We start from the raw sequence: 12,029 nt of genomic DNA, 5'->3' as shown, positions 1-12,029 counted from the left end.
ACTATCCTTGAATTGGCAACATCAGATGTAATTGGTGCTCTGTATAGTAACATACCTTGTGGAGTTAACACTGTCCCCCACAGAGGTGTCCAGGATGCTCCTGGTTTTGTGGATGCTGGGCTGGGTTGGCTTGGTCCTCTTTAAAAGATTGTTTGGCTTTGTCTCTCTTCCTGCAGCAGCACAAAGAACCAGGCAGAAGAGGACTTGAGTGACTCTCTAGAGGAATGGATGGCAGGAGACCTGGACAGGAACCCTACCCAAGGCAGCACAATGTTAACTGGAGAGGTGAGTTGCCTGCTTGATGAATGGAGCTAGAGGAACAACTGAGATTGAAACTGAAATAAATTGAAACCCACTTCTCTCCCTGTCACCCATTCCCAGTGCCGGACACACCACCATCTCTCTAAGATCTTCTACCACACCCATCACTGTGGTCTCAGAGTAGGGATTGGTTGGTACATATTTTACAAAAGCACCTTTTTAGATTTTTGTTTCAGTGAGTTTTATTGGTTTCATTTGACTAATGCCAAATAGAGGCAGATAGGGATGAGTCCTATGCCTTGGAAACTGTCTGTTTATCTACATGCTTATTTGACTATTGTTACCATAGTATCTGGCACCTAATTTGTCCGTCCGTTGCCAAATTCTCTCCCCTAAAGTTCTGACCCAACTGCTGCTTTCTCATGGGCTATTAAACTAGCCAATTAACTGCTGGCAAAACCCAATCTGTAAAGAGGACTTCGTCTTGGGGCCCCGTGCTGTTCAGCTTTTCAGCATGTGGAAAGGGAGTGATTTTACTTTCTGGCTGATAGTTTGATAGTTTAACCGCAATCCTAAACTTTAGGTTGGGCATCTTCCTCCGTGCCTGCTCGTTGCTAAGGGTAAGATTCTGTCACGGGTATTTTTCATAAAAGTCAGGGACAGGTCGCTGGCAAGAAACAAAAATTCATGTAAGCCCGTGACCTCTCCTTAACTTTTACTAAAAATATCGGAGTGGGGGGACGGACGGGGACTTACAGTGGGAGGGCTGCAGGGATGAGGGGGGGCCATTAGGGGTTGCTTCTCCCCTCTCAGGGCTGGTGGCCACTGCTGCTCCAGTGGCCCTGAGGGCCGGCTGGACAGCTGCTTGGGTAGCCAGCCCTAGTGGTAGGGGCTGACCCAATCCCTACCCCACACCCTGCTGCTTCAGCCCTGGCACTGCTGCTCTGGCAACTCCGGGGCTGACAGCTGCTCCAGCCCTGCTACTGTGGAAGTCCTGGAGGTCCCAGAAAGTCATGGAATCCATGAGCGAATCGTACTCTTACTCATCATGCAGCAGAAAACATACTGAGGGTCATGGTGTAAATAAAATATTAGTTCTATAATGTGATGTGAAACGTCTGAAACATGCTGCTGCTGGCAAGTGTGGTGTCATGGGGAGTGGGGGTTATCCCAAGGAACATAGTGTCAGGAAGCAGCCTCTCTAAGGAGGCATTCTCTCTAAATATCTTTTCTCTTTGGGTCCTGTAGAATGTCAAGATGCTGGCTTGCCACAAAGAGGCAGAAACCGAGCAATTAATGCCCCAGGCTATCCTCGGAGAGGAGCAGCCCAACCTGGAGGAAACCCCAGGGTTAACGATAGCCCTCTTCCCCCTGGGCAGAGGGAAGGAAGATACCGTGGTGCAGGACAGTATCCCAATCAGGGAAGGAGAAACCAGGGTGGACAGGCCAACGATGGACCCAGAGGACAGTGGAATGAGCAGGAAAATGAGGCCAGAAGAAGAAGAAATGAAAACCAAGATGGTGGCAGGGGCAGAAGAATCCACCTTTGTGAAAATCCTCGTTTCTATCAGAATCCTGTTCCAGGTGGTGCCCAGTGCCAGGAGCCCAATGAACAGCCTCAGCAAGTCAGGAGGATTGGCTACAAATTTCTGGAAAGTCTCCTTCAGAAAGACCCCTCTGAAGTGGTCATCACACTTGCCTCCAGTTCAGGGCTCAAGGAGCTTCTGTCTCAAACATCCATGAAACCCAGCTTCCTCCAGCTCATCTGCCAAGTTCTTAGGAGGGCATGCAGCTCCAGAATGGACCGCCAAAGTGTCCAGCAGCTCCTGGGTATGGTAAAGGAATCAAACTTCCTCAAGATCTGCCTGCCACAGTATGTTGCAGACATGATGACTGAGGCCATTCCTGCTGTACGACATCAGTTCCCTGAGCATATAAGCAACATCATCTCCCTCCTTCAGGACCTGGTGAGCATTTTCCCAGCCAGTTCTGTGCAGAAAATCTCCATGTTGATGTCTGTCCTGCCAGCATCTATAAATGCCTTGAGAGCATCTGGTGTGGACATTACAGAACAGATTGAGAAGAACCTCGAAAAAGTCCAGACCCTTATTCAGCATCTGCAGGAGAAGAGGCGTGAGGGCACCCTGAGAGCTGACAACTACACCCTAGTGCAACCTCAGGCTGATGGTCAGGAAGAAACCTATCGCACAATGACCATCTACCCCACATACAATGAGGTGCATCGGGATAAAAAGCCCTTTCTTCGTCCCAATATTGTCTCTGGGAGGTATGATAGCACCAGCGTTTACCTGGACACGCATTTCCGGCTCCTGAGAGAGGACTTTGTCAGGCCATTAAGGGAAGGCATCTTGGAGCTTTTGCAGAGCTTTGAGGACAAAGGTTTGAGAAAAAGGAAGTTTGATGACATCAGAATCTACTTTGACACCCGGATCATCACCCCCCTCTGCTCCTCATCTGGCATAGTCTACAAGGTCCAGTTTGACACAAAGCCCCTAAAGTTTGTGCGATGGCAGAATTCCAAGCGTTTGCTGTATGGGTCTCTGGTTTGCATGTCTAAAGACAACTTTGAAACATTCCTTTTCGCCACTGTGTCGAACCGTGACAATGCAGACCTGTCCCAGGGAATCGTGCAGCTGTGCTTTAATGAGCACAGCCAGGCGCTGCTGGCAGAGGTCCAGCCTTCTGACTCCTTTCTCATGGTGGAGACAACTGCTTACTTTGAAGCCTACCGACATGTGCTGGAAGGGCTGCAGGAGATCCAGGAAGAAGATGTCCCATTTCAGAAATACATTGTGGAGTGTGATGTATTGGTGAAGGAGCCAGCATACCTAGCAACGGGCACCACCTACAACCTTGCACCCCTGACAGAGGAGCCTTCTGCAGTTGGAAAGGAGGGTTTCCTGGATGGCTTGAGAAGACAGAGGGTGAATGTTCTAGACCCCAACCAGTGGCCTTCAATGGAAGCCTTGAAGTTAGATGTGTCCCAGATGCAAGCCCTGCAGTTAGCACTCACCAAGGAGCTGGCCATTATCCAGGGACCTCCTGGGACTGGTAAGATATGCTGTTACTTAGAACTGCACTGTTGGGCACCAGTTAATAAATTCCGCTAAACATCCCTTGAACCAGCCCAGTTGGAAAAGCACTAAAAGTAGAGGAAAATTCTAAAGAATAACTTCTTTTGAGCACCCCAACTTCATGTACAGGCTGGACTCGGATGCTGTTCCTGGGCTTTGTATACAGAGAATGAGAAAGTCCTAACAGGTCCATGCAATGAATAGAGATCCTTTTCATAGGAGGACAGGTGCTTGGTCTGTTTAGAAAGGAGAAGCTGACCCTGAATCTCTGCCTTCTGGACCATGCTGTGTGCAGGGAGGCACAGAGCTGAGTGTCTTTCGGCTCTGCATAACCCATGCGTGGTTGGAGCAGCCCCTGTCAGAGGCATTGGTGAACAGGCATTGGTCTCAATGGGTTTTGTGTGCTTGGAGTTCAATTGCTGGTGCCCGTGTAACTCCACTGCAGTCTAGGCTGTGTGTGAGAGAGACCTTATCCTTTTTTTCATTTACTAAAACATCAAATATCAAGATTTGTCCCAAAGCTAAATATGACCATGTAGGTGGGTTTCAGGTGTGGATACAATGACACTGTGAGATCTGGGTCTGTGTCTTAGGGGCAGAAGGCTTTTAGCTCCCACTGATACCATGGTGTCTGCATGTGTGGAGTTGGTGTAGTCCTGCTCTGCGTCTGTCACACCCATCCACAGAATTACAAAATGTTACAAGCGGTCAGCTCCTAATCCTCTGACCTTGCATTGCAATGATGACTACAGACCCTTCCATTGTAGCTGGTGTAGGGAAATGGCACTTGGAATTATAGATCTCTCCATTATGGCAGGCGTGGAGGAGAGCAGAATCTTGTCTAAGTTCTTATATGGTACCTGTTAGTGTCTGAACCTTGCATTATTTTATTATTTCTCTTTGACACCCAGAGATACCATCTCCGATCAGGGCTGCATTGTGCTAGGCACTTCATATATACACAAAGGCAGTACATGCCTCAAATATCTTACAGTCTATATAGATAAGACCAACAAAGCCTAGGCGGGGAAGCGACTTGCTAAAGGTCACATGACCTGTCAGAAGGGGAGCTGGAAATAGAGCCCAGGTCACCTGTCTCCCAGTCCAGTGCCCTATATACTGGACCATACTGCCATTTTACTGCTGGTTAACTGAGGCCTAGAGAGGTTAATTGACCTGCTTATGGTGACACAGGCAGTACCTTGCCAGAGCTGGGAATGGAACACTCAGGTTTCCGACCCTGTACCCTGATCTGATGAAACCTCTGATTCCAAGACCGCACATCTAGCCTGGATTTCTGATCTCTGATTCTGGGCTTCTCTTGCAGGGAAGACCTATGTGGGTTTGAAGATTGTTCAGGCTTTCCTGACCAACGAGCAGGTGTGGCAAAGCACTCTCCAGAAGTTTCCCATCCTTGTTGTCTGTTACACCAACCATGCATTGGATCAGTTCCTGGAAGGTAAGAGGGTCTGCGTGGTGTGGGGTGGGGGTTTAAGTTCAAACAGCTATGCTTTGTGCTGGAACTGCCCTCCTTTGAATCTGATGTTCTCATTCATGGGTTTGCTATTCACTCCGATCTCCACTGCTGTGCAGTGAGAAGGTCACACTCCAAATTGGATTGGACTGACTGGAATTCCCCCCCTACAGGAGGGGCTCCCTGATGTGAGTGGAGGCATGTGGCCATGATGTGATTCTCCCTGCTTTCCCCACCCCTCAGAGAGAACAGAGAGTGGCTCTTTCATGCTAATGTTTTTCATGCTCAGGAATCTACACATCTCAGAAGAGTGGGATTGTGCGAGTTGGAGGGAGAAGCAGCAGCGAGATCCTGAAGCAGTTTACCCTGCGAGAGCTGCGGAAGAAGTGTGAATTTCGCCGCAGCCTGCCCACGCACCTCCGCAGGGCATACATGAATGTATGTGTGGGATTCTGGAAAATCTTGTGGGGGGAAAAAGGCTGCCTACACATCAGGGAACAGATGCAGCAGCTAATCCACCTGTACAGTTGTTACCTATCCAGGCCCACTTCTCCCCATCTCCTTCTTTAATCCCTCTCATGCTGAAGCCCATCTGCTGGGTCTCCCATTCTCATTCGCTCTTTAGTCCTGGTTTGTCCCTATGCTGTTCTTGCTGTTTCTTCTCTGTTTCTTCTCGGAGCCTGGATTTCCAGAGTATAACAACTCCTGAAAGCCTCACTCGTCTTTCCTTTTGCACAGATAATCACCCAGATGAAACAGTCAGAGCAGGAGCTGCGTGAAGGAGCACGGCACTTAGAGTGCACAGCATATGGAGTGCTGCATGAACGCCACTTGGAAAGATACATCACTACGCAACACTGGGACAGCCTGATGAATGGTCTGGTAAGAGGAATCCTGTCATTCCAGGCCAGTAGCCCTAATGCCTGACTGTACCTCTTCTGCACATAATCCTTAGGTACAGAGATTCAGTGCTAGCTTCTAGGAAAGTCCCAGCCATTCCCAGCAGGCCTCACTGCTTGCAGTGAAGTGCTAGTTTCACTGACTGAGGAGTTCAAGGCAAGAAGGCCACAGTGAATAGTCTGGAAGCTTATCAATAAGGCTACAATTTGGTCACAGATCGGGTGATTTTAGGTGACCTCTGTGACTTCAGCCCCAGGTGGCAGGGCTTGGGCTTCTGTGGTTTATTGTTTGTTGCCCGTGACTTTAACTAAAAATCTTAACCTTACTTATGCCCTGTGTATTCCATGGCTGCAGAATTGTCTGCTGAAAAATTGTATTCTTTACCCTTACCTTGAGGCTGCAGAGAGGCCTTCCCAATTTGAATTGAATATAATTGATGCAGGCAGCCCAGAACAATAGCTCTGAGAGATCTGAACAGTCCCATTCATCTCAGTAGAATGCTAACTGTGAAACTGAATGATGGCAATTTAACAGTCAGAATTAACTGTTTCTCTGCTGAGCATGTAAGTGCAAGAGCTGAATGTGGTCTGCTTCTCTCCAACAGATGCAGTGAAGGAAACAGGGTAGGGGCAGTGGAATAGCTGGTTAATATCAAGAATCAATGGGGAAGTGAACTAGAAGTTTCTCTGAGCATGCTCACAAGGGTTAGGGAAAGAGGAGATTTGTCCCTTTCCCTGTTGCCAAAACCTCAATGCCTCTCCTGCCTTCCTAGGTACCAAAATCCTCAGCAGTTCCCCTAGCTGCTGCCAAATCCTTCAACTGCCCTCATGATGCTACAATGTGTTTTCTCTTTGTCAGTGCAGAAGTCTTGGGCAAACAGACTGGTTTGGGGCAAAGTGAATTCCAAGTGACCCTTTCAGCTTAAATCCCATTTGTCTGAAAATGCTTTGCTTGTGCCTGTGACTAGAGCACTGCATTCTCTGAGGCCCTGGACCTGCAAGCAGCTGGGTGTGGGCAGACCCCATGCAGAGCCCCAGTTACAGAGCTCCTTGCAGGATTAGAATTTAAAGGGAAAAACCTTTCTCTTTGGTTTTCCTCTGTGCAGCTGGCAGCACTCTGTATGGAGTCAGTGTCAGATTTTCCCCATGGAGTCTGTTTCCTCTGTGGGTCTCATATAGCCAGAGGGAAGAGAGGAGTTATTTAAGTAGGGTATGACTGCTAACCCATAAAAAATGGCAGTGATCTTAGGGTAAAGAGGTGGGGGAGATATAGGGCTGATGTAGGACCAGAAACTGCTTTCAGCTCACTCTTTGAAACTGCCTAGATTTCAAGCTGATATTCCCTTTATCAGTATAAAAACACCAATAATGAAGGGAAATTGTCCTACATTAAATTCAGTAAAAATCCTGATTTCTGAAGGTACCTGAAGCTGCCACGGACTTCCCCTCTGCTGCACTGAGGCAGCAAGCAAGAGTCTTGCTGACAGATTTGGGTCTGGCCCTAGTTAAGCTGCCTGTATGTGTGTGTGTATATATATGTGTATATAGAAGAAGAGTGTATGATAGTTTGGCTTCAAACTGCTGCTCTGAGCTGAACAGGCTTGCTGATTTATTTCTCATTGCACTAGGATGATGAGTGGTTTTGCTACAAGGGTTCAAGGAACTCTATGATTCTGGAGTGGTTGGGCCTTGGTGTTACTGCCTTCACCCAGAATGGTGCAGAGAACCTAGTGGCTGAGAATGCAGGTAAGAGGCTCACACCTCCTTTAGGTGTGTGAAGACAAGAGTATATCCATGTGTGACGTTGCACTCCATATGATTTTATGAAAAATGAGTGTGAATATAATGTAACTGGAATATGCTTCATGCAAAAGGTCTCTTGTAAGGTATCATTACAAACCTTGGTTAGTCTCTAAGGTGCCACAAGTACTCCTTTTCTTATTACAAACCTTATAATCTACTGAGCGTGGTCATCCTATTTGTATAAATGTTTCATTCTTCTATCTGAAACTAGAAAGATGAAATATAACTGAGGTCCTCTTGTAATTATGCGAAGTGTGGGCCATTAATGGTGGTTTGGAATCTTGATGGCTCCCATCAACTAGGACAATTGGTTGTAAATGGCTCTGTTTGCTTGCAAGCCTTCCTGTGAGTCAGACCAGGAAGAATGAAGGTTTGGGGGGGTCTCACGGGACATGTGACCATGTCACCTGGTACTGGAATCCATCTTTAATCTGGTGCTTTTCCATTTAGAAGGTGGGGTGGGGACCCAGAGACAAAAGATTCCCACCTTGTGCCAAAGCTATATAAGGGGGTGGAACAGAACAAAGGGGGCTGCAGTCATGAAAATTCCCCAGGCTACCACCTGAGCTGAAACAAGGACTGTACCGGGGAAAGGATTGGGCTCAGACTAGAAAGGAGTCTAGTCTGTGATAGAAGCTTATTGGAACATTTTAAGGGTGAGATTTACCTGTATTCAGTTTCTTAATGCATTAGGCTTAGACTTGCGTGTTTTTGTTTTATTTTGCTTGGTAACTTTATTCTGTCTGTTATTACTTGGGAACCACTTAAATCCTACTTTTTATACTTAATAAAATCACTTTTGCTTATTATTGAACCCAAAGTAAGTAATTAGTATCTGGGGGAGCAAACAGCTGTGCCTCTCTCTCTCTGTGTTTTAGAGGGCGGACAATTTGAGTTTATCCGGTATAAGCTTTATATAGAGTAAAACGGATTTATTTGGGGTTTGGATCCCATTGGGAGCTGGGTGTCGGGGTGCTAGAGACAGGAACACTTCTTAAACTGTTTTCAGTTAAGTTGGCAGCTTTGGGGCACGTGGTTCAGACCTTGGGTCTGACTTGAAGCAGACTGGCATGTCTGGCTCAATAAGACAGGATTCTGGAGTTCCAAGCTGGCAGGGAAAATGGGCTCAGAGGTAGTCTCTGCACACCAGGTGATCATCCCAAGGGGGGTCTCTGTGACCCAACCCATTGCACCATGCATGAGGCCTGTGGTAGAGGTGCGAATGTGTAAGCCCGGAGGTGCCTGGTGAGGGGGAGCTGTGGTCGAGCAGATATTGAAAAGTGCATGATATTGAAGGGGAAGGGAGGGGAGATGATAGTGTTTGAAAAGTACCATGGCTAATTAAAATCCCAGCATGCCCCTCTCCACTGTTGCATTCTCCTCCTACTGCAGTGTCCCTCTCTCCTCCCTTTAGCTGCATTGCTGTCACTGATGCCTCCATGTATGGCTGATTTACTGTCTTCTAGGTGGCCAGCAGGATGGAGAGGAGGAGCAGGAGGGGGAGGAGGAGGGGGAACAACTGCTGGAGATCCCAGAGGAGGCCGACCTGATTCAGGCAGACCGAGTGATTGAGGAAGAGGAGACAGCCAGGCCTCAGCAGAGGAGGGAGGATGAGAATGGTGCCGTCATGGAGCTGGCAAATATGCTGCTGGCCATGAAGCTGGAAAAGCAGGGTCAAGGGGCAGCCCAACCACAGCAGGAAGCCGTGGAGTGGGAGGTAAACACATTCACTGGGACTGGGAGGCTTGTTTTTTCGCTCTCTTGCTTTTGCTTTATCTGGATAGGGAGGGAGTGATGGGGGAATACTGGTGCTGAGAACTGTAAGTGTAACTGCTTGATGGGAGTTCTTCCTGCAGATGCAACCAGCTCAGAGGAGAAAAATGAAGCAGAAGATGAGGGCTGAGCTCCGTAAACTGAATGCAATGACTGAGGCAGAGGCAAGGGCTATCGAGGACTTGTGGCAGCTGGACCTCAGCTCCCGCTGGAGGCTGTACAGGTAACAGTGCTCTTGGATGTGTTGGGCAGGCGATGCCCAGAGATTGCCCCCAGTTTGCTTTCTCCCCTATTTATGTAAAGTACTCATCTGGCCTCCACTATTTTCAGATGGGGAAGTAAGGCACTAATACTAAATGGCTTGCCCAAGATCACAGTCTGGAATCTAGGTCTGAGTCCTAGGTTAGCGTCTTAAGCACTGGACCATCCTTCCTCTCATTTGGTGATCATGCCCTTCTCCAGGCGCTGGCTACAGATGTACCAGGGGGAGATTCGACGAAAGATCCTGCAGCATGAGCAGCAGTACCAGGTGGCAGCAGAGAGGTTGGCGGAACTGAGGCTGCAGGAGGATCTCTGCATTCTCAAGGAGGCCCTTGTTGTAGGGATGACGACTACAGGTGAGTGGCATTTGGGGAACAAACCAGCACTGCATCCTAGGTCAGTGGAGGGGCACAGCTCCCAGTGGACTCCATCTGCAGAATCGGTAGGTGGGGGGTTGGGTATGTGTGTGTGGAGTCATGAACCGGGGCAGCTAACGGGAGAGTTTTGGAGGTTGAAGCAGTGGACTCTGTGCTTGGGGATAGTGGGCCTTGGTGACTGATGCACTGAGCTCATCTGTAAGTTTTTTCTCTGCATTGTGTAGCTGGGCCATGGCCCCTGAATTAGCAGCTCAGACAGATCTGTTTGTTGGTGTCTTGGTAAGGGCCATGTAGCTTTGACCTTTGATCAGTCGTCGTCTCCTTCCTCCCTCTTCCCTCCCCCCCTCCCCCGAAGACTGAGTGACTCGTTGCTTCTTGCTGGTAGGTGGTGGAGCTGAGCAGGATAAAAGTCAGTTGCTTGACAAATGTGTGAGCTACAAACAGGCAGCTAACAGGAGAGCTTCAGAGTGTGTTTGGCCAGGGAGTGTGAGGGACTGTACGTAAAAGGAAAGCCCGACTCTTGATTATGTGATGACCTTCAATGGAACAGCTGTGACCTGCACGAGATATGCCATGTTTTCTTTCCTGCCCAAAGTCAGAAGGGACTTTGTGTATGACCTGGAAGTTGGTGGCTGTGTTGGAAGAAATGGTCTCTTGGATTGGAAGGGCAAGTGCAGACGTTACACGGCATCAGAGAGACTGAAAAGTTCCATTGCTGATGCAGATTTAGTGAAGAAAGGAGCTGGCCACCAAGGAATCTGAGGAGGCTTTGGCAATTCATAACCACGGAATGCAGACGATGAGGCAGACAAAGACAGGCAGGCTTTGACCATCGGAATGATGATGACCAGGATGAATTCCACAAAGCTAGAGGTTTCCAAATTATACCAGAACTCTGTGTGGAAACTGCTGAAAATATCTCTGAAGCTCAACCTGGTCAAATTCAACAGAGAGGTGTATGGGACATACCCATGGATGGCTGCTCAGCCCAACTTGCAAGAAAAATCTAGCATGCTGACAAAGGTGTTCAACTGTCCAAGGAAGACAGACAAGCCTTGCTGGGGATTCCATCCTAAGAAGAATGAATAGAACGTTCTGCAAGGGACAGATGATGACAGGATGGTGTGCTGTTTTCCTGGAGCCGAGACGCTAGACATTACTTTCGATTAGATAGGCTTTTAAAGTCGATGGGGATGAATCCTCTGGTGATGGTGCACATCAGTACTAATGACACTGCATTGTAGGATATCTCATAGATTATGAATGACTTCAGGGAACTCAGAAGGGTGCTGAAGGAGAAAAATGTCCAAGTGATCCTGGTGATCCTTCCTGTTCCATGAGTGAAGGAAGACTGAAGATGCTGGAAGTGAACTGCTAGCTAGGTAAGTGGTGGAATGTAGATAAATTTCGTTTTGTGGAATATTGGTCCACCTTCTTTGGGGAGAGGGGACTGTACAGTTTGGATTTGAATGGCCTCCATCTCAGTAGAAGGGGAGCCAGAGTAGTCAGGCATGTGTTGTTAAACTAAACAAAAGGGGAAGGTGAAAAGAAGGGCCAAATGAGCACTCATTCAGCACAAAATTATGATGAGAACAAAATTAATCAAGAAACCAAAGGATGTGAAGAGAGCAATTTATTTAATTGCTCATACAGCAATGCTGGGTGTCTGAGTAACAAACAAGGAATTAGAATTGCTCATTTATTAGCAAAAATTCAACATGGTTTATATTTGGTGGGATGATTTGTGTGATTGAAATGTTCAAATCAATGGTTATAACTTATTAGGAGGGACTGAGTGAGATTGCTACTCCCACTCCCCTTTTTCCTATCAAATTACATTACCTATTTCAGAGTCACTGACATCTTGGAAAATGATCTTGAATGCATATGCATCAATGTCTTAGTACCCCGTCTTATGCTTTATCCATTATCTGGTGTCTGCTGTAGACCACCAAATCACACTAGGGAACAGGATGATCAGCTGTATAAGCCCTTATACATAAGTGTAGGGGAAAAAAACCCCTCTTGATTATGGGGGACTTCAATCTAAGTGAGTGACACATGCTGGAGGTTTCATGCTGCCAGT

General features: G+C 47.7%; 1 protein-coding gene across 3 annotated transcripts in view; it reads left to right on the top strand.

Annotated features, from left to right (window-relative positions):
- ZNFX1 (zinc finger NFX1-type containing 1) overlaps nucleotides 1-12,029 on the top strand; it is a 36,181-nt gene that overhangs the window by 1,318 nt on the left and 22,834 nt on the right. For 2 of the 3 annotated variants that reach the window (XM_077831909.1, XM_077831911.1), the window contains exons 2-10: nucleotides 177-285; nucleotides 1,510-3,333; nucleotides 4,684-4,815; nucleotides 5,120-5,268; nucleotides 5,569-5,712; nucleotides 7,358-7,475; nucleotides 8,999-9,249; nucleotides 9,389-9,528; nucleotides 9,768-9,922. In XM_077831909.1, the coding sequence (XP_077688035.1) occupies nucleotides 225-285; nucleotides 1,510-3,333; nucleotides 4,684-4,815; nucleotides 5,120-5,268; nucleotides 5,569-5,712; nucleotides 7,358-7,475; nucleotides 8,999-9,249; nucleotides 9,389-9,528; nucleotides 9,768-9,922 (2,974 nt within the window). In that variant the 5' untranslated portion in view covers nucleotides 177-224. The remainder of the gene's footprint in view (nucleotides 1-176; nucleotides 286-1,509; nucleotides 3,334-4,683; nucleotides 4,816-5,119; nucleotides 5,269-5,568; nucleotides 5,713-7,357; nucleotides 7,476-8,998; nucleotides 9,250-9,388; nucleotides 9,529-9,767; nucleotides 9,923-12,029) is intronic. The other variant, XM_077831910.1, reaches the window with a different exon arrangement.

This window comes from Eretmochelys imbricata, chromosome 13 (genome assembly GCF_965152235.1).
Source record: "Eretmochelys imbricata isolate rEreImb1 chromosome 13, rEreImb1.hap1, whole genome shotgun sequence".
NCBI classification, from domain to species: domain Eukaryota; kingdom Metazoa; phylum Chordata; order Testudines; family Cheloniidae; genus Eretmochelys; species Eretmochelys imbricata.
Note: the sequence above shows the minus strand (reverse complement) of the source record. Positions and strands in the feature narration are given on the sequence as shown.